Consider the following 21,582-nt stretch of genomic DNA (forward strand, 5'->3'; position numbering starts at 1 on the left):
TGCAAAAACCCGAACCATGGGCGAATCCGTGGGTGCACTATTGATTACAAAATGGAAAAAGTCACAAGTTGGTTTTGAACTCGGGTCTGGTACGGGTGCACAAACCACTTTTCCACTTGCTCTAACTGAATTTTTATGTTTTTTTATATGAATACTACATTATAAATAAATATTAATTATGGGTGCACAGTGGGTAACCTGGCTTCGCCCCTGACCCGAACCCAATGTGAATCACCTGAACTACAAATATACATGATTCGAAATGTAAAATATCCGAATGAATTTTTTATTGTTATTACCAAAATATTCGAAAACTCGAAATATTCCAAATCCAGATATCCGAACCCCATCCTAGACAAATCAACAGCGATGGTCATTGTATTTGGGTCAGCGATGGTCATTGTATTTGGGTATGATCGAGAAAATGCATTTTTTATTTACAATACAAACTTCATCTTCCTTTAATAAAAAGCAGAGGGAAATAGGGAGTCAAAAGCAAAGAGTCCTCGCTCACACAAATCACCAGCGTTAAGTTAATTTATTAAAACAAGAGCTGGTTTAACTAATGGGCGGCGGGTGACACGGTGGCTGTAACGGTCGAGACAAGACTGTCAACGCCACAAACGTTACGGCCTCTGCAGATTTTGTAAAAACCATCCTCACCCCAAGTCTCTCCCCACGAGTTCTTAATAATCCAGTAAGGCTTCTCCTTGAACCTAGCAGGAGCGTAACCAGCAGATCCATAACCAACCAACAAGACACCATGGTTGAGCCTCCTCATGCATATGTAAGGGCACGAGACTCCTCCAATGTAAGTCTGCATATATGCGGCGTTGATGGCTACCGCAAGAGGTCCGTTCTTGACCAGGTTCGCAGCGATCTGCTCTTCGTCAATGGAGATGACACTGAAGTTGGAAACGGATGCGACGATCTTGGACTTGTCTAACTTGCAAGTGGCCCCGTCCTTTCCGGTGTAGGGATAATCTTCTTCTCTCATGAGCCCTCCGGTTTTGAGCGTGTATTCAAAAGCGCTGTTCATGAGGCCACCGTTGCAACCAGAGTCGCATGAACCTGCTTCTTCCGGATCACACTACATAGAGAAATAGAGACGAGATTGAGCATAGAATCTGAACTAAGTACTGAGCAACCATGCCTAATTTCTTTTGTTTTTTTTTTTTTGTTTTTTTTTTTTTTTTTTTTTTGTCATCAGCATAAACAGACTCATACAGGACTCTTTGAACCAAATTGGGAGATGGATACGTGATCGGCGAAAGACGGCTCCTTCCTTGCACTACGTGCTAAGTTATCCGTCTTTGTATTCTGTGTTCTTGGCACATGGACAATTTCTTTTGTTTCGTATATCTAATTTCGATAATTTATTAAAATAATTTTATAAATAAACAAAAAAAAAAAAATATTTTATATAAATCTAAAATATAAATGAAATAAATTAATAATTTGTTAATGTCTAGTTCCAAATAATCCTAAAGTGATTTTGTTTAATGGTACATCAAAACGCATGCCTAAAGTGAAGAGAGTCGTCGCATCGCATGAGAAAGGTAATAAGAGAAGAAAGTCAAACCTCGTGATCACAGTCAACGAGCTGTTGTTCGCTAAGGCTAGCGAGTTTGCCCGTAGCGAGGAAGTTAGCACCTTCAAGAGCTCCGGTGGCGCTGAAACTCCAACAAGAGCCGCACGATCCCTACTCGCACGCACACACAAAAGATCAGACCAATCAGAACTTTAAGATTTATTCGAATAAGGAATCAATTATTCATCATCCACGTCACCACTACGGTTACCTGATTTTTGACGGGAGTAACTGCGCCGCGCTCTCTCCAATCGAACTCCACCGGGAGATTCTCGGTAGGGAGGATCGGAGCCTTGTTGGCGTCCTTGGGGAGCTTAAAACCGCCTTTGACCCCGAGATGCTTCCTCTTGAACTCAGACCGAGTCAGATCCGAGAACTGCGTAACGCCGTGACGAGCAGAGGGATCCAGCTTCTGGTGACGCCTCGCTCGCCTGAGATTGGATTTGAAAACGGAGAATCTGTAGTCGTGCTCCTCGCGGGAAGCGTAGACCTTGCCGAACTTCTTCTTGAACAGAGAGAAGTGATCCTCGGAGGATAGGACATTGGGATCGGCTCCTCCGTCAACCACTTGCTTGATCACGAGATCATCGCCTTCGTTGCCGTCAGAGGAAGCGGAGACGACGATGAAAAGGAGAGCGAAGACGGAGAGAGAAAGCTTGAGACGATCCATTTGAGATTGAAGAAAAGAGAGAGGGAAGGAGATGGATTAATATAGATGAAAGGTGATTAGGTGTGTGATTGTGTATGTATAGACAGTTGATCAAAAAAAAAAAAGAATCTAATCTACCTGTCTTTTTGCCTTTGGATATTATATTACCTTTCGGTTTCTTTAGAAGATTTTTTTTATTATTAAGCAATTATTTATTATTATAGTCAGAACAGGCCGGGAGATATTTTTGGATTTTAAAAGATTACTTATCCAAGAGGAAAAGGGATGTAACCAATGGTGTACGAACACGTGGTAAGAGTTGACTGGGTGTCGAACAGATAGGTTCAACTTGTTGCAGAGCCGTGCCGTGTTGTAGAAAATTAATTAATTGTTTTTCTTTTCTTAACATCAAAATTAAGTTTATATCACAAAATAGCACTAAAAAACTAAAATGATCAAAATAGCACATTTTTAAGTTTACCCTTTGAAAATTTTAATTTTTTATTTTTCAAAATTTGAAATCTTATCCCCAAAACCTCATTTCTCGACTCTAAACCCTAAACCCTAAACTCTAAACCCTAAACCCTAAACCCTAAACCCTAAACCCTAAACCCTAAACCCTAAATCCTAAACCCTAAACCCTAAACTCTAAACTCTAAACTCTAAACCCTAAACTCTAAACTCTAAACTCTAAACCCTAAATCCTAAATCCTAAACCCCACCCTTTAACTTTAACCCCTAAGTTTGTGACTTTTGATAAAACATTAAGTGTTATTTTTGTGATTTTTGAACTTGAATGCTAGTTTGGAAACAAAAATTTGATTTAGTGTTATTTTTGTCTTTTTCTCAAATTAATACATTTTTTTAATTTACTTATCTTCGACTTTCTCGCGACAAAAGTGGAGACGTTTGGTGCAATATTTGTCTTCTCTGAATTTTATTATTATTATTACCAAATATCATGAAAGTTAAAAGTCTTGATTATTAATGTAACTTGGGTTGACGGATGAAATATGAATCCCTCACTGCACCAACTATGATGATGTTTGCCATTCAGCTACTATACATTTTAAAGTTTTAACTTTTAACCATGATTTTTTGCTTTGAATATGCGTTTTAAATTTACATAGAATGAACCCAAAGTGTTTTTTCTCCTCCACTTCTGTCTAGCTAGATTTCACAATCGAAACAAACAAGTGGCCTCTCTCTCTCTGTTTCTTTTTATAAACATACCTTTCACTCAGCTTCATTATGTCACAGCTTAAAGCAGATGAAATGAAAACATATAATATACTATACATAAGATTGTGCCACAACACAAGTCACTAATCAAGCCAAACAGCCTAAACCTCACATTCTTAAGAAAGAAAGAAAAAAAAGTAGAGTGGGAAAGAAAACAAACTCTTTCATAGATTACATCATGATGATATAGCTCTCAGAGGTTTTTATGTTAACCTGATCGCTTGGCGTGTTTGTTCCTCGTCTTGCTTACCTCCAGGCTGCGCTTTGTATTCACCTGTTAAATTGCAGAACCAAACATTTATTTTTATTTTTTAAAACTTGCCTTTTAACCATAAAGAGAGAGATATATACACTTCGCGTTAATGAGATATTGGCATTGGCAGGGAAGGTTATATATGGACCGGTTTAAATCATATTCCCAATTTAGTTTTAAGCCCGCCATGCTGTGGTACAGCACGAGTTTAACCAGCAACAGAAAAAAAAAAAAAAGAGATAATAGTTGCTGAAATGAGGTGATAGAGAGATAGATACCTTAGCATCTGTGTTTTTGGAAGTCGAATTAGAGTTGTCCAAGTTCTCCAGTTCTGGGGAACACTCTTCGCAGTAGAAGTGATCGAGCTTTTTAGCTGCCTCTATTGTTGTTCCTATACAAGAAGGGTGAAACCTGAGCCAATGTTAGTTTCCTGTAACAATCCAAAGGCATCATAGTAAAACAGACACAAACATTCTAACGAGTGTACATACATAATGATCCTCATCACAGATTCTATCACTATCTGGTAAGTTTACAAAGGGTACATACATAATGATCTATCATCACAGTTTATACAACAAGCGTTAAGAACTTACCACTCAGAACACTCCTCGCATTGAACCATCAAGTCATCAGGGTTGTACGGCATCTCACACTTGCAGAATCTACAACAATCAATCATTCAATCTTATCTTCTTGGCCATTAAAATAAGAGAATCAATAAGGTAACAGAGAGAGAGAGAGAGAGTGTCTTACACGGCGACTCTGTCGGGAATAAAAGCCCCGGTTGCAGAATTATACTCAAAACGACAGAAGAAGTCGTCGTTTCCAACAGAGCTGAGTTTCGTGTAGCTACTGAAACTGTGAACCTTACACTTTCCTTCGATCGTATCAGCGCTCTGCAAGTCAAAGTGATCCGAAAGAAACACCTCCTTAGCTCCATGAAACTGCCTCCTCCCTCCCATGGACTCCTCGGGGCGGTAGTACCACCTCACGCGAACCCTCGCGTTGGATCCACGCGCGTCCGTCGCCTCGATCGCCTCCACCCTCGCCACGTACGACGGTTTCCCAGGCTCCGAAGACCGCATCAAAACCGCATCTCCCTCTTCAAATCGAAAAACCATATCGAACGATTCCCTTTTTTGAGTTGTTACAATTTTAGGAAATAAAATAAAATAAAAAAATTCAAAAAGAAGAAGAAGGAGAAGAAGGGAGGTTACCTTGAATCGTTCTGTTGATGTGTTTGAGTTTGTAGGATTTGAGTTGCTTCTTTTGAGCTTTTTGCTTGGGCATCTGCGGAGGGGCTAGAAAGAACCAGAATAGTTTAATTTCTCGAGAAAGTGAGGAAAATTTTCTGGGAAAAGTTGCAATTTTATTGAGACAATAATCAGATGGGACACGGAGTACGGTGAGAACAAGTCTTGTCGACCTCACGACCATACGGTTTGGGACAAGAATGGCAATATCGTGAATATGAGGAAAAGTTAGGGAGTGAAGGGGTGGAGAGAATATGTCAGATTGTCAATTAACCACGTCAGCTTCTTTTTTTTTATTGAAGCGCATGTTTTGTGCGTGCCTTTACCAACTACCAGTCTCGTGAATCATGTATAACATGCCACGTAAGCAGTTACGATTATGACCTATGTCAGACCATCTCCACCTCACCCCTGTTTCTATCTCTATATTTTCCCTTAAAATAGAGAAACTCTATTATAGAAGTGAAAATGCTCCAATGTATGTCTCTATAATAGAGTTCCTCTATTTATAGGGGAAAATATAGAGATATGATATTTCTACCTCTAAATATAGAGGCAAAAAGTAATTTTCCTCTATATTTTCCTCTAAAGTAGATGAACTCTATTATAGAGGCATACATTAGAGCATTTTCAGCTCTATAATAGAGATCTCTATTTTAGAGGAAAATATAGAGGTGTACATTGGAGATGCTCTTAGACCTTATCTCTCAAACAAGATACGAAGCCGGTTGCTAACATGTTTTGTTTGATGTTTTAGTTTAATAAAAACCGTAAAATAGTAAATAATTTTATTATAATTTTACGATTTTTTTTTGCATATGTTGTTTGAGATTTATTTTCTAATTAAAATACGTTTTCACACATAAGTTCAAGTTAATATTTGTATTTTATAATCTGATGCATAGAAGAATTGTTATAAACTTTGTACTTGGATTAGAGAATATATTATAGCTAAACGTTTAAACCAAACACAACCCGAAATAAGAAATTGAATGAAAAATAAAAAAAATGAAAGTCAAATACACCAATCGAGTCAATGACAACAATATAAATGTTCTTATGTACTAATTTAATGTTTTATTAAATAAGTTTTTAAAATTTTATTTTGTTAGAATTTCTTTTAAAAAGGAAACATTATATTTTATAAATCTCCTTTTTATTTACAATTAAAAATTTTAAAAAATAATATTAAATACTCTTTTACAATTTTTTTTTAAGATTTTGGAAAAGAAAAATTACTGTCATATAACCTATTACAATTATCTTCTCTTTGCAATTTCAAAAAAAATAAATTGCTAAAAATAAATAATTTTAAAATTACTATTTTTGCCATTCGTATCAATAATAATTTTACACTTCTTTTGTTGATTAAATAATGTTTGGTATCATGTTCATTATCAAATACTCTCTTAAAAATATTATCAAATAAAAATTTACAATTCTCTTTTGGTTAGGACTTAAAAATATGATACAAATTTCTTTTATTTAGGACTTTTTTTATAAAAAAATAAGAAAACAACTATCAAATATTCTTTTACAGTTTTTTAGGATTTTAGAAAAGGAAATTAATATTAAATAATCTTTTACAACTATATTTGTCTAAGATTTAGAAAAATAAAATTTCTATCAAATAATTATTTCCAGTTAATATTAACTATTTTAAAAGTTGTCATTTTCAAAATTCGTTTCTTTTTCAATATCACAAATATTTTTACAAATTTTTTTGTTAATTAAATAATTTTTACTATCATGTTTATTATTAATTTTTAAGTACAAATTGCTATTAAATAAAAATTTACAATTCTCTCTGGTCAGGATTTTTAAAAAAATAATTGGTTAAGATTAGAAAAGAATATTTGTTTTTAGAAATCTCTTTTATTTAAGATTTTAGGAAAATAATAAGTCATTTTCACGTAATGGTAGTTTTTATTGACACATTCACAATATATTTTTTTAATTGACACATATCACAATCATATCAGGTGAAATATTTGAAGTTAATTTTGGTTTATAGTTTTTAACAGAAAATTATTAACAAGTAAAGTTAGTTAATTATAATAAAAATTAGATTATTTTTACATTTTTATTTTATTTAGACTTGTAAAAAGGAAACTAATTATTTTATAATTTGTTTTTCTTTTAAATTTTTATACAACTATTTTATTTTAATAGAAAAAAATATGTTTAATTATTTATATATTTGGTCTTATACATACAAACACATATTCATTATATTCACACATACTCATGTACAACAACAACATCAAAATTAAAAATTATGTCTAAGATGTAATAAGGATAATAAAAAGGAGGTTGAGTTGTATCAAGAAATTAAAAAAAATATTCAAGTAATACTTTTCATGTAAATACTATTGTGTTTTAGATATCACTCAAATTACCCTAACGAGTGATTTATACTCTCTCAAATAAGAAGTCGAGTTGTAGTACTTAGGGATTGAATCCACAAGGAGCTAGGGAACCAATTTGATCTAATAGTTATATGATTAAGCTAGGCTAATAGTTTATAAAACAGTAAATAAATATAGCAAATCAGTAAATAAAGCAGTAAACAAGTTGAACAAGACAATTGTTCAGCTTGGCAAAGAGTTGTTTGATGGAATGATGGTTTGCTATATCTAGGGTTTCTATCCAGGTAATCAGGATTATAATAATATAGAGGCTAATTGTTGCTTACAAGATATTATAGAACTCAACTGGGAATACAAATCTAACAACTTTCGTTGTATAGACAGTCTATTATCCAGATCTTAGATCTCAACTCTCGTTTATTGATCATAAGAAAGTGTCGGTCGATTATTCTATAGGAATATCGATCGATACACCTTTCACAATATCGATCGATTAATCTATTGGATCATCGATCGATATCGCTTCTAGCAAGCTTTACGATCGGGTTGAATATGTGTTCACTAGGATTCCTAAATCAACTCTCGTATGTTTCTAGCAATCCTAGCTCAATAGAATTTAGTTCAGAGAAAAGACCAAGCGTTCGCAATTGTGCCTAATGATTCTAAGATTAGGGTTCTAGTTCATGACTCTAGAACACAAGCAGTAAGAATAATCTTATCATGAATTTCACAACTTAGCAGTTCTATATTTTAGACTAATCTTTCATAACCTATCTGAACCCTAAACCTAACAGGTGGATCTATTTAGACATGAAGTTTGTCACAGAAATCATAGATGAAAAGCATAAATAATATAAAACCAAAACCAATGGAGTTCCAGGAGGAGGACTCTGATAGAGTTCATCCATTCTCTCATAACTAAGAACTATGGATAAAATAAAGCTTAAAGAGCGTGTAGCCGTAAATAATGGCTTATAAATAACATAAATAGGGTTTCTGGTCGTCCAAGGGTATTCTGGTAATTTGGGGTTGCTTCTGGGCTTCAGTCGGTCATAAAATATGCTCAGTCCACATTATGGCATCCATGTCGATCGTTGTCAAGAGTTCTTCACTGATCGACATACGTTCCTCTTCTCGACAGTTTCCTCTCGCGAGGCAGACTGACCACTCTTCAGTAAAACGGACATAACTTCTGCTACATGATGATGATTGACCTCAAACTGGCATTGGAAAGCTAACGCAAAGCTCTATCGTGTGTTAAAATATGGGCTCAATCTAACGGTGGGAAGGTCTTCATCCATAGCTAAACATCTGACGCGTCTGTGCAGTTTTGCACCTCAAAATACTCTAAAATCACCATATTTCTCGAGAACATACATGAACCTGTAAATACTCTAAAAATACTCTATATAGTAATAAATATATGTTAAAACACTTATAGACCATGGCTGAAAGTGGGTAAAATCCATGGTCTATCAGTTTTGTAAAAAGTAATATTATTTCTTTTAAAGTTAGTTTTTTTGTGTTTTTTATTAAATAATTTATTGTACTTATAGGATTTTACAATTCGTTTTTTTAAAACATCTTTTTCTTAAATGTTAATATCTATCTTTTATAATTCTCTAACTTTATTATCATTTAAAACAAACATTATAATAAATAATAATAATAATAATAGTAATAATAAGACTACTAAATAATATATATAATTAATTTTTAAGAAAAATCATTTTTATTATTTAGTATATATATTTTTGATTATGAGATAGTTTAACACATATTACATTTTTAAATATATAATTGACATATGTCACAATCATGTTAATTACCAATTTTGAAGAAACAAGATTGATATAAAAAAAAAATAATAATAATAATAAGACTATTAAATAATATTTATAATTAAGTTTTTTAAAAAATCATTTTTATTATTTTAGTATATATATTTTTGATTATGATATAGTTTAACGCATATCACATTTTTAAATATATAACTGATATGTATCACAATCATGTTAATTAGCAATTTTGAAGAACCAAGTTCAATATAATCTTTATAATTATATTTTCATTACAATTTTTGAAAAGGAAAATTATATTAAATAAATTGTTTTCAAATTTATTTTTTTGGGATTTTGAAAAAGGAAAATTTCTATAAAATAATTACTACTAAATATTTTTTAAAATTATGCTTTTACTATTAAATTATTTTTAAAAGTAGTTTTTTCAAAATTCGTTTTTATTATCTTATTATATATATTTTTAATCATTACATATTTAAACACATGTCACTATATTAGAAGGAAAATTATCATCAAATAATCTTTTACAATAATCTTTTGATTAGGATTTTAATAGTAATTTATATCTACTTTTTAATAAAATTTGTTTTTGTTTATATCTTACTATATAGTTTTTATTATGAGATAGATTAACACGTGTCATAATCTTAAAATATATAATTTCCATGTGTCGCGATCATGTTAATTAGCAACTTTGAAAAATCAATCTTTATATAATAAGATTAGGTGTGCGCATTTTAACCTGGACCAAAAACCAGAAATCGAACCAAAATTTTTTAAATGCTTTTTGGGTCTAAATTTTTTTACCCGAAAGAAACCGACTCGAATAGATCCAGACCCAAAAAGAACCGACCCGAATAGACCCGACCCGATAAAAACCGATTTATACATGACTTAAAAACATGTATATTCAAAACTATGATTTTTTGTTTTTAATTTTAAATATATTATTTTATGATTTAGTTGAAATATCTTTTGTTAACATTATTTGTTATTGTTTTGTAACATTTTTAAGTAATATGAAGCTTTAAAATATAAAGTTTAGAGTTTAAAATATTTCATTTTAATTATTAATAGTTTAATTTAAGTTATTTTATAAAATTTTAGATATATATGACAAATATTGACTACATTTGATGGAGTTTGACTATATCATGTCTTCTTCAGATCCTAAATATCCAAATTCGATCTGGATCCGATATGGATTTGAAAATTATAGGTATTTTATAGGTATTTTAATTATAGACCCGAACTGACTTGGATCTGTTCATGTTCATGTTCCTAGGACGGAGAACAAAAGGGCGGATAGCTTGGCACAGAGTGCTCGGCAACAACTGTCTTTCGTTGTGCACATGGATGTAGTTTTACCACCTTGGTTTACAGAGTCTACATGAGTCTGTAAATGTTTGCTGTAAAAAAAAAAGACTTGGATCTGAGAAGAACCGACCCAAACCCGACCCGAACACCCAGACCTATCTCAAATATTAATTACCTTTGATAAAGTTATATAACAAAATCCAAAAAGTTAATAATGTATTCCCTCCGTTTCAGATTACTTGTCGTTGTAGGACAAATTTTTTGTTTCAAAATAAGTGTCGTTTTATAATTTCAATGCAAAATTGAATGATTTTATATTTTAATCTATTTTTCAATTGGTTGAAATGTGGTTAGATGTATTGGTAATGACGTTTTTATCTAGTATATATACAAAATTAATTGTTTTCTTAATCTGTGTACCGAAGTCTAAAACGACAAGTAATTTGAAACGAAGGGAGTATGTAATATTTTTCATATAATTCTTCAACATTATTTTATTTTCTATATATACATTTCGCTATTTATTGACTTTTACATTTTCTATGCGAATACTTACATTTCTTTTACGTTTAAAAGGGTTACCAATACTCTGTCCTAGACAACTATGTACAAAATGGCAAAAATCTACTACAATATGGTGCAAAGAAGCACCTAAACAAATGAAAGGAAAAAAAAACTCAAAATTGGATGTGAACGGGATGTTAATATAACGTGCTGTAGGTTTGTGATAAATTGAGAACCTGTTTTTTTTAAAACTAAGCACTAACACAAGGTGAGGAACAATGTGTGCTACTAGAAACTCTACGACAAGGGTAGTTTTGATAGTTAACATTGCTGTTAACAGCAGCAGAAAATGAAGATGATGATGATTGCTTATTCTTCTTCTTCCTCTTCGTGTAGGCATCATCATCATCATCAATATCAAGAAGTTGGGTTGGTTTCTTCAGATCTTCAAGGCATTTAACATCAAAGATACAAACATATGATCTTGCTTTCCCTGAGTAGAACCTTGACAATCCTCTCCTGTTTTTCCAAACCATTCACAGATCCAAAAATTAAGCAATAATCCAGGAATCTATTAGTTTAAACAAGAAACATAATCAATGAGATCATTTTTCAGGATGTACTTTGTGGGAAGGTTGTTTCTTAGCTCCCCCATGTCAAAAGCCATCAACCCACTTATGTTTTCCATAGTTTACAGATATAATAGAGAGAGATAACAAAAACAATATACAAGAAACAAAAGTTGAAGCTATTTATTTATATAGCTAAACCGAAGGAAGAGGAAAGAGAGAAAGAGAAACACATTTGCTTAATTGAAGGAAATGGTTTCTATTTCTGGTTTTTTAAATTTTATTATCCTTTCATGGTTTCTCTAATTTCTTTCCACAATCTGTGACTCACCTATACTTCCTCTCCTACAAACACTTGTGAAGAGTTCAATATCCAAACGTTTCACAATTATTTATACAAAAGATTGCAACAAAGAGCAGAGATTAATAGCACAAAAGTAGCCCTTCTAAAGAAAGAAATAGTTCATGTGACCATTATTATCTAACAGCGGTTGCAGACCAAACACTAATTCCATTGAATCAAAGCTTGAATCCTATAGTCAACTACGCGCAGAAATTTGAGGTCTTCTTAATTTATCTGATCAAGATCGAAATGTGACAACAAAATAAGAGAATCAGACACCAATCTATCTATTTTAGAACTTTAGGAGGAGAAACAGATTATTCGCCAATTCAAACATCATCTCAGAGAGGGGTTCATCGGCAAAAATATTCTAAAATCGACCCTAAGCCTTGGTCCGAGAAAGATGTACAGACAGTAAAACCAATAACGAAAAGAGAACCGTTTGCTTTCTATGTGTACAATGGTCTAATGTTATTGGAACTTTAATCGCACACACTTACTTTCAATGTGAAGCTGTTGTATTTGCAATCTAAGATTAACAACTACAGTAAAGGAGGATAAGTAGATAAATGCATCAGCGCATTTAGTAGTATACATATCCACCCACAAATGACAATTCATACAATAAAAAGATAAATTTGACATAATACACACCAAAAATATAAATATCACACAAGTCTCCCGACCACCACAAAAACATAAAAAAACAAACAAACATTTTGCCTTAGAAAGTCATTTTCTATTCATTTACTGTTAATGCAAACAAATTCGTTTTGTGTATTCTTTTTTTGTTTTTTTTTCCTTTTAGATGAATTATTTGTCAGTTAGTTTTATCTTCCGTTAAGACTAGCAAACTGAGTGAACATAGCTGTTCCAGAGTGTTCGTCCACGGTCTGTGAATGGACTGAGCCATCGGTCTCTTCCACTTTAGAAGCAACTTGAACACTAGCCTCCGCGTTGGTGGTAGCTGAGGGGGTGATTGGAGTTGTAGCAGTTGGCAGAACAGAGCCAGGTGTCACTGGCTTATCGATCTCAGTCTCCTCCGCTTTGCCCTGAGTGAATGCCTCTTGAAGCTGAAGAGCGTATTCCAAGTTCCACAGAACATCTCCCATCGTCGGTCTATCAACGCCGTAATCTTCCAAACACTTCTCTGCAGCTTCCGCGAACTTCTTCATCGATTCAGGGTTTATCGTTCCAGCCAAATGAGGATCAATGATCTTTTCCAACAGTCCTTTCCGTTTCCATTGCATTGCCCACTCAGCTAAGTTAACCTGTTCTCTCGGTAGCTGGGGGTTGATGGCCGGTCTTGCGCATAGAGCTTCTAGAAGAACGACGCCGAATGAATAAACATCGGACTTATCGGTAAGTTGCTGTCTTCTAAAGTACTCAGGGTCTAGGTACCCGAAACTTCCTTTCACGGCCGTGCTGACATGGTTTTGTCCGAAGGCTACATCTTTAGAAAGACCAAAGTCAGCGACCTTGGCGACTAAAGCATCGTCGAGAAGAATGTTGGTCGATTTGACGTCACGGTGGATAATCCCTTGTGCTGTTCCCGTGTGCAGATAGTGAAGCCCACGTGCAGAACCGATACAGATCTCAAGCCGCTGTTTCCACGTTAGTGGAGCAAGGTTCTTTCCGTATAGATGATCCCTGAACGGACCATTGGACATGAACTCATAGACTAGGATCATCTCTGAGTTTTCATCACAGTAACCAATTAAAGAGACCAAATGTCTGTGTCTGAGCTTAGAAAGCATCTGGATCTCCGTCTCAAACTCGGTGATTCCTTGTTCAGACTGTGGGTTACCTCTCTTAACAGCAACTTTGGTTCCATCGTCGAGTGTTGCGATGTATACATTACCGAACCCTCCAACACCGATGATCTGAGACGCTTCGAAGTTCTTTGTGGCTTCTTGAAGCTCCGAGAGGGAGAAGTAGCGGCCGAGTCCCATAGTTGAGTTGTAGAAGTTGGATTTTTGAGAACCGCCTTTGCTTGTCATGAAAGTAGTGTCACCAGCGTGTATCGGCAGCAACCAAGAGGAGAAACTGTTTCTCTTCTGCCAATCTTGCGGCCTCTTCTTCCACCTGTAAACCATTGCTCCAAGTCCAATGAAAGCTCCAAACATCATCACAAACCCCGCGGTCGCAACCATACCATGTTTCCCCATCCCAGTGGTTCTACCATCAACTCCAAACTCTCCGTCAAGGCTGTTCACTGAGTTGCTCATCTTCAAAACCTCGACTCCATTCAAGATCGCGTTTTGGGCCCCTGTGTCTTCCCCCATGGGACCAATCTGAACTTGGAGCTCAGGGGTCATAAGCGTCGCGTTCACAACAATGTCTTTGTAGTAAGGAGTCGCGAGATCGCCTGCGACGGTGGACAAATCCAAACCAGAAATGGCGGTTTTACCGTTGATGTACACGTTGAAGTAGAGGTCGTTGAGAGACTTGCTGACGATGTCGCAGAAATGAAGGCGGATGAGGTAGTTAAACGAAGGGTTCGAGGGGAAGTTCCAGCTAACGTTGAAGTTAGGGGCTATGGTGTGAGAATTAGCCATCTCCGCAGCCGTTGCATAAACCGTCTGCGGAGCGATCAAAGGTGTAACTCCAGGAGGGTACTTGATCGCTGAAGGGGTCGTCTTAACGTCCTTAGCCATGTTCTCTTCTTTCAGAAACTCCTTATCTGGTATCCATGTTCTTCCCAACGTGTCGTTCTGAGGAACGATCAAAGGACCACCGACGTTGACTCTGTAGACAGACTGGTAAGCGTAGTCAGAGAGACCCGAGAAGCCGTTAACCGGGAAAAGAGCTGTCCCGGAGTCAGAGATCAGCTCGTCCGGAGCCGAGACAACTTCGATAGCGTTGATGAACGCTGCAGAGCTTTTCATAGGCCTAAACCTGAGGGAGAACTGCGCATCCGTTATGTTGACGAGATACTCCTTCTGGAGAACAGCTTGACTATCGTTGTTGTTGTTACTGATCTTGAAGTTATGAAGCAACACGTATTTCTCCGTCATGACGGAGAAAGTCGCTTGTTGGAGATCGAACTTGTCGTTCGTGAAGGCCAAGAAATGGAGGCGAACCCAATGCCAACCGGGTCGGGTGAGATGGAACTTGTAGGTGGCTTCCTCACGGAAGATCCTTGCAGTTAGGTAGATAGGAGAAGCGACCTTGTCTGAAGGTGGGGCTGAGACCTGGATATCATCCTTGGCTTCTATGTATTGGACAGTCTCTTGGTCACTCTTGAAGACTCTTCCATCAGGGTTTTTTGATGATGATTTGCTTCCACAATCAATGAGGATATCATCTGCCGGTTTGAAACCGGTGGCAGGTCCCACGGCGGCGGTTACGGTAGACACATCAAGGCCTGAGAGGAAGAGGAGAATAGCCAGGAGGAGACACATGGAGAGCTTTGGAGAAAAATCAAAGATGGGAATCGTGCATGTGTTTGATTTCTTTCTTATCTTCATCCCTCCTCGGCGGTGGGGAAGGAGAGAGAGAAGAGAGAGAGGGATGAGGAAGAACAAAGATAAGAAGGAATGAGGGAGTTCGTTAGATAGCTTGTGGCTGAAGAAAAGAGGGAGAAAAAGGTCATGAGAGAGACAAGAGTTAGTTGTTATATGTGTGGCCAGAAAAAACAAATTGTCATTGATGTTATTCAATGGTTATTTTTAGCAAATTGCTAATTCTGTTTTTAGACACAGTGCCAAAAATAAATTTGATTCTGGTTTCCTATTTCAAGAAAAAGAAAACTAGAATTAAAACACAAACCAGATTATATAACCTCACTATCAGTTTTTTTTTATCAAACAAGCAAAACATGAACGAAGTAGAGTCCCTAATGATCATCCAGAAGCAAGCAAGTGATGAAGAAACATTAGGTAGAGTAAACAACGTACCAGTGAAAGCTTTTCACTGCCACTCAAGTGACTCCAATGCTTGCTGATGAATGTTTGAATCTCCTGCTGCAACTACATTAAAGCCTATGACAAATGAAAAAGTAGATGCATTCAGGGGTTGCACGCTCTTTTGTTTCGATGAGTTGTGATTGAGAGAAAAAAACAGAGTTATTTTGGAGTATTGAACGTACTTGTAGCAACGGCACTGGATGAAGCTTCCCAAAGAGGTGGGTTACCGTTCCAATCGGTTATGGTACCTCCAGCGCCTTCTATCACAGGCACCAGAGCAAGGAAATCATATGGCTGATGAAGAATAACAGTGACTTCAATTAGTAACATAAGATTGACACATGAGATATTTAACTTTTGACAAGTTATTCTGAAGGAGAAGTTTTACCTTTAGACCGGATTCAATAACAAGATCGACAAATCCAGAAGCCAGGAGAGCATAAGCATAACAATCACAGCCGTATAATGGCATTTTTACCTGTTATAACAAAAAATTGTCAAGGCAGAAGAGAAAGCCATTCACTTCTAAATAAAAAAAAAGTAAAAGGGATTTAGGGGAATCCATATATAAGTTATAACTGGATAAGAAACTCAGTTCGAGATTTTGATAAGGACCTTTTCTCTAACTCGAGCAAAGGCCTCTACTGCCTCTCCACTGAAAAGATGTGGGCTAGTGGTGTATCTGGACAGTCAAAATATGAGAAGATAAACAAATCATGAGATTTCTAGTTGCCTTGTTGTTACACAAAGCCAAAAAGACATCATATATATTTTTAGGCTACTTCTTAAAAAAGATGACTACAGAAGTAACACTCTAGTATGGCTCAATGAAAAGAAACTTACAAATATGCTTGTGACAGTTTCGGGCAAGATCGCGTTGAGATATCCTCCCCGTTTAATTTAGTTCTTCTTCCACTCATTCCTATCCATCTCTCTTTCAGAATAGGCTGATCAATTAGACCTAGAATCTAAAAGAGAAAACACGGTCAGTTAGTAAGCCCAAATGCAATTGCTAAGAATCGAATCACAGAAGTACTTATTCGCTGTCAGACTTTTAGCATGCCTAAAGCTCGTCTACTATTAACACAAAACAGATTATATCCTCGGCAATATGAATTCCCAATCTGATAATTCGAATGTGCTTATAGTGCATAACACAAACATGGGAAGCAACAGAGTCTGGTGTCTTACCGGTTTGCCTTTGTACAGCAGAGCTATTAACGTACCAAACACAGGTTTCCCTGAAAAGAAGCAATTGATAGCACAATCAAATCCTCAAACTCTTGATAAAAGGGTAAAAACGAAAATAATTAGAACAAAGTTTGCGAACCTGTGATAAAGCTCTTTGTTCCGTCGATCGGGTCCAAAACCCAAACATAGTCTGAAGATTCCTCTTTGCATCTCCAACCTTTCTCCTCGCCATATCTACAGTATTCAGAATTTAAAGGTGAATAAAGATGCGCATTTGTCTTATGCATTCATGTAGGAAAGAGAGCAATCAAAATGTGTCTTTATCTCACAATAAGATTCCCTTGTGATCTAGTAGAGCATAGTTCACGTCTTTATATCATACAAAAGAGGAACAGAGTAAATTTATCAAGAAAAAAAAGAAGGGAAACTCACATAGCATGAGAAGGGAAGTTGTGGAAAATAATAGACACCATGGCCTCTTCAGCCATTTGATCAGCGATTGTAACAGGACCTACACATGAACCAAATCAGATAAACAAAAAAACATACGTTGGGACTCTCAGAAAGCAAAAATGAGTGAGAGGTTCATTGGTTTATCTACCAAAAAAACATGAGATCCCTAATCCAATTCACTGTGCTCAACAAATCAAACTCCGATTTCACTATTATCTCTAAGGAAGCTTCTCTGACTGAGAAATTGCAATAAGTTCACCTAACACTTAGTTAAATCACCAATGACTACTCTATTAGGTCCACCAAGCTGAGCAGAGCTCCATTGTATAATCACAACACTACCCAAAGGACTTACTCATATCATCTTTCTCAACGATATCGAATTTCTTCCGGAAGTACTTTCTGATAACCTCGCCAGAAGCGTCCGCCAGTTCATTTGCCACGGCGGCGAATCGATCCAGATCGGTGGCGGCGCTCAGTTCCGAAGAGGAATCTTCGCTTAGGTCAGGCCGTTTCGAGTTCGAAGCCATTGCCAGAGAGATATGACCGCGGGAGACCGAAACAGCGCTTAAGGAAGACGATAGAAAAGATAATCTACCGCTTTGCGAAGAAGAGAGATGAGGAGAGCGAGTCGCGGACCGCAGCGCCGGAGACGGCGGCGGAATCAGAGAGAAGGACTTGCAGAGGAAGTGCGACTGAGCTAACATTTGCAATGAGAGAGGTGAACGACGGAAGCAGCGATTCGTCGATGGACGACGAGTGGGTTTAAAAATAGAGATGAAGATTTATTCAATCTCGTCCGTTGGATCTTGTTTTGAGATTGGGAAAGCTCTCTTCGGTTCGTTAACTAACCGAACCGGACCGGACATGTACTATTTTTCCCACTCCTATTGTGGAATAAAAATTCCCCACTTACTATTGATCAGAACAAAATAATTATTATACAAACTTAGCTTAGTGGTTACGACTTATGAATGGTGTATAATATATATGTGCTAGTGGTGATACTTTTGCATGAATATCATAAACTTTTTTTCTTTCTGTTAGCAACTTTTTGATAATTTTATTGAGAACCAATGGACTTTGTATGAACCTACTCATCCCGGCAAATAATTTTCTATTTCTGACCATATAAATCTTGTTTGTTTAATGTTTTTTAGTAGAGAAATGATCAACCGATGTTTATCTGTTCATATACAGCAATGAAACAAATCAATATTCACAGAAAGAAGTTTGATTGAGGTGAAGCTTGCAGATGTAATACAAACCATATACAATCGCTTTGCTTTCAGAGTTTAAATCCTAATCTATGCACAGCCAGATTAATTTTATAAGCTAATGATCCAATCTTGTTTTTATCCCCCAACCTTATATTCTAAATTTGTAACTTTACATGTGTGACAGTTTAGGAACCAATTAAAAAAAAAAGCCAACGAGGAAAGTGTGTAACAACGAATAGCCTGTCTTAATTGAATGGTACTGTCTCCGTGTGTGTTGAGTTCTATGGTTCGGACAGTACAGAGCAACGCATAATCTGAAACAACAAAAAACATGATCAGTCTCTTACCTGTATGTAATTCACTGATTCGAGTCTTTGAGCTATAGAGAGAGCAGCTTACAGTTCATATTTTGCTGGATTTGGTCCAAAAGAAGCCTTTCTTTTTGACAGGAAGGTTCTCTTTAGTCGATTTAGTGGACCCAAAAGAGAAATGTCGAGCCAAGAAAGGCTTTGCCGAATAGCTCTTGGCGCTTGAACTTGAGACCAGTTTAGGGCTCTTGCCTGCTGCTGCCTCTACCCTGTGGTTGTCATCAAACATTACAAAATCCTCGCAGTCAAAACCACTGTCCAAAACTCGGTTTCTAAGTCTTTTGTTGTGCCTAGCTTTCAAATCCATCTCCACTCTCAACGCTTTCTCCGACAGCTTCGCCGTTTTCTTCTCACCCAGAGTACAGATTGGGCATGAAGGGTCGAATTTATCGATTTCTGGGGTCATCTGCTCTAAACACTCACCATGATAGACATGCCCACAAGCTAGAATTGCAGACACAGAGAGCTCGTTGGTCATAAACATCTTTTGGCTGCTCCACAAGGATTTCTCTGACAAGGGTCTAGAGCACGCACCACAGCTTTGCTGCTGATGATTGGACATTCGGTTGCTGTGATGGCCTATCATGTCCCGTTCAAGCCCAAAGTGGTCGTTATCATAAGACAAAGGTTCGGTGCTGCGAGAAGATGACATCATTTCAGAAAAGGCCTGCAGTGACCAACCTTCAGATGGTCCACTCTCAGAAGAATCACATCTTAAAGGAGTTCCCTGCCTCTCTTCAGTTATCGAGCTTCTGCTAAGTGAGTTCATTCCACAGATCTGACCATCTGAGACGTGCTTTGATAGGCGAGGGCGCTGTGTCGGATTAAGTGTAGATGAACTTGCAGGGTGATAGTAGATCTGGGAGGGAAGTGGTGACGTTGGGAAAGAAGATGGTTGTGAAGCAAGTGAAAGAGACAACTGTGCAGGAGATGGGTACGAAGGTGCTGCAGATTCTATTGAATCCTTTTCTTTCTGTGTGAGAGATAGAAATGCAAAAGAGAGGTTAAGCATCACAAGTGTAAAGTTTCAAAGATGTGAGAAAACTCAGCTACTGGTGAAACAAGCTTTACCTGCTCAAAGACTGTATCCATGGAAGAATTTCTTGGAAAAGATAAATCTGCCAAAATATTCATTAACCTCATGTAAGATTATTATGATCTGTAGACAGATGCATAGCCAAGTCAAGAAGCAAGTAGAGAAGTCCTATCAAGAGACACATGATTTAACATGTTCTGAAAAATACTATCTAAAAAAAAACCAAGTAAACAAGCTGAACTTATTTTTACCTGAGGCCGGAGACTTCTGCAACGTCTGCGTCCGGAAACTGTCCAAAGGGGAGCCTTGAGATGAAACAAAATCAGATTTGAAATCAGACAACACATCGTTCCGACTAATACCATCAGACAACCAACTGAGAGAGGCTTCTTCACCAGCCACACGGCCTCTATTATGATTAGTATCCCAGCGGAAACTCCAAGTAGGAGAATGCCTCCTCTCAGCAGCAGCTGATGATGCGTTAGGCAGGAGGACCATTTTGTCACGCGGAGCTACACAACACGCGTTCCCCATTATCTGAAAACTCACAAGTAGTAACCACTATGCAGTGACAGTGCTGACAACAATCCCGCTTCTTCTACAACCTTAACTACAAAATAAATGAAAGGAAGCAAGGAAGTTTCAGGAATTGGATCAGAACATCAAAGTCCAGGTTGCAATCACCCCATGGATAAGATACGTGGGAGCTTATTAGCCATCGATCAAATACCAATAAGTAAATATATATATATATATATATATAGAAAAAGAATCAACTCGATCTCTATCTATTGCCCACCCACAAGATTCTAAAAATGCCATGACTATTATTCACTAAGAGAATCCGAGATAAATTTCAGAAAGCTTAGTAATTAAACAATCATTAAACAGATCCGAGATTATGGCCGGAAAATCAGCAAGCACCAACGACAAGTCGACAAGAGACCCAAAACAGAAACATAAACCCTAAAAAATCAATACCCGAAAAATATAATACCGGAAGAACACAAAGGATAACAAAAACAACAATCAAACATATGCTAAGATGATGAGATGATGGGTAGAGTCACAAGAAAATCGAACCTGCTCCCGGAGAAGACGAAGAGAGAGAGAGAGAGAGAGAGAGAGAGAGCGGCGGGTCTGTTAGAGTGAGAAAGGGAAAAGTACACTGCGATGCGAGTGCTTTGCTTTTTGTTCCTTCCAGAGAGGGAAAGAGACGACTACAAGTCTTTTCTGACGGCTTATTCCACGCCGTTTGAATCCGGTTGGTATATATTCGCAAACCGTACACATTATCATAATTGCACCCAGATAAATCGGTTCGGTTCGGTTCTCGAAAAGAATAAAACAGGTTTGGTTTAATGCCTCTATTTGTGGTGTTGTGACGCCGTCAGAGTTAGCGGAATTGAATTGACTTACGGGTGAGTAGTGCCACGTCACGTTAAAGGACAAAAATGCGGAGGGAGGACGAATAATAATGAACCGGCAACTTTTCATTGTGACGTCGTTAG

The 21,582-nt window shown here is 36.7% G+C and overlaps 5 protein-coding genes across 10 annotated transcripts; all 5 read right to left on the reverse strand.

Moving 5' to 3' along the window:
• Positions 1–413: 413 nt before the first annotated feature.
• LOC106405911 (cysteine protease RD19A) lies at positions 414–2,408 on the reverse strand. Its single transcript, XM_013846469.3, has 3 exons — positions 1,803–2,408; positions 1,583–1,702; positions 414–1,090 (listed from the first exon to the last, which is right to left on the reverse strand). The coding sequence occupies exons 1-3, from the start codon at positions 2,259–2,261 to the stop codon at positions 563–565; spliced, it is 1,107 nt and encodes a 368-aa protein (XP_013701923.1). The 5' UTR covers positions 2,262–2,408; the 3' UTR covers positions 414–562.
• Positions 2,409–3,511: 1,103 nt separating this feature from the next.
• Positions 3,512–5,216, reverse strand: LOC106406868 (chromatin remodeling protein SHL). 4 transcript variants are annotated; one of them, XM_013847607.3, is made up of 5 exons: positions 4,956–5,216; positions 4,492–4,840; positions 4,332–4,400; positions 4,014–4,146; positions 3,512–3,756 (listed from the first exon to the last, which is right to left on the reverse strand). In XM_013847607.3, the coding sequence occupies exons 1-5, from the start codon at positions 5,173–5,175 to the stop codon at positions 3,691–3,693; spliced, it is 837 nt and encodes a 278-aa protein (XP_013703061.2). In that variant the 5' UTR covers positions 5,176–5,216; the 3' UTR covers positions 3,512–3,690. The 4 variants fall into 4 exon arrangements, 2 of the variants coding, with proteins under 2 accessions (XP_013703061.2, XP_048606285.1); XR_002659267.2 differs by having other exon boundaries at positions 3,689–3,756; positions 4,014–4,126; XR_007320411.1 differs by having other exon boundaries at positions 3,689–3,925; positions 4,014–4,126.
• A 5,946-nt stretch (positions 5,217–11,162) lies between these two features.
• On the reverse strand, positions 11,163–18,213 carry LOC106406767 (bifunctional phosphatase IMPL2, chloroplastic). Of its 2 annotated transcripts, XR_002659266.2 has the most exons (11): positions 17,803–18,213; positions 17,427–17,505; positions 17,134–17,228; positions 16,995–17,044; positions 16,647–16,771; positions 16,419–16,485; positions 16,192–16,281; positions 15,986–16,097; positions 15,794–15,878; positions 11,607–12,143; positions 11,163–11,502 (listed from the first exon to the last, which is right to left on the reverse strand). XR_002659266.2 is itself a non-coding variant. In XM_013847497.3 (10 exons), the coding sequence occupies exons 1-9, from the start codon at positions 18,152–18,154 to the stop codon at positions 15,808–15,810; spliced, it is 1,041 nt and encodes a 346-aa protein (XP_013702951.1). In that variant the 5' UTR covers positions 18,155–18,213; the 3' UTR covers positions 11,163–11,502; positions 15,795–15,807. The 2 variants fall into 2 exon arrangements, 1 of the variants encoding a protein (XP_013702951.1); XM_013847497.3 differs by lacking the exon at positions 11,607–12,143 and having other exon boundaries at positions 15,795–15,878.
• LOC106406766 (probable receptor-like protein kinase At4g39110) lies at positions 12,394–15,365 on the reverse strand. Its single transcript, XM_013847496.3, has one exon. The coding sequence runs from the start codon at positions 15,363–15,365 to the stop codon at positions 12,726–12,728; it is 2,640 nt and encodes an 879-aa protein (XP_013702950.1). The 3' UTR covers positions 12,394–12,725.
• A 452-nt stretch (positions 18,214–18,665) lies between the features above and the next one.
• LOC106406537 lies at positions 18,666–21,353 on the reverse strand. 2 transcript variants are annotated; one of them, XM_013847223.3, is made up of 5 exons: positions 21,155–21,353; positions 20,323–20,681; positions 20,107–20,153; positions 19,067–20,008; positions 18,666–18,981 (listed from the first exon to the last, which is right to left on the reverse strand). In XM_013847223.3, exons 2-4 carry the CDS (start codon positions 20,603–20,605, stop codon positions 19,070–19,072), a joined length of 1,269 nt encoding a protein of 422 aa, XP_013702677.1. In that variant the 5' UTR covers positions 20,606–20,681; positions 21,155–21,353; the 3' UTR covers positions 18,666–18,981; positions 19,067–19,069. The 2 variants fall into 2 exon arrangements, with proteins under 2 accessions (XP_013702677.1, XP_013702679.1); XM_013847225.3 differs by having other exon boundaries at positions 20,323–20,676; positions 21,155–21,319.
• Between the last annotated feature and the right edge of the window lie 229 nt (positions 21,354–21,582).

This window comes from Brassica napus, chromosome C3 (assembly GCF_020379485.1).
Source record: "Brassica napus cultivar Da-Ae chromosome C3, Da-Ae, whole genome shotgun sequence".
Lineage (NCBI taxonomy): Eukaryota > Viridiplantae > Streptophyta > Magnoliopsida > Brassicales > Brassicaceae > Brassica > Brassica napus.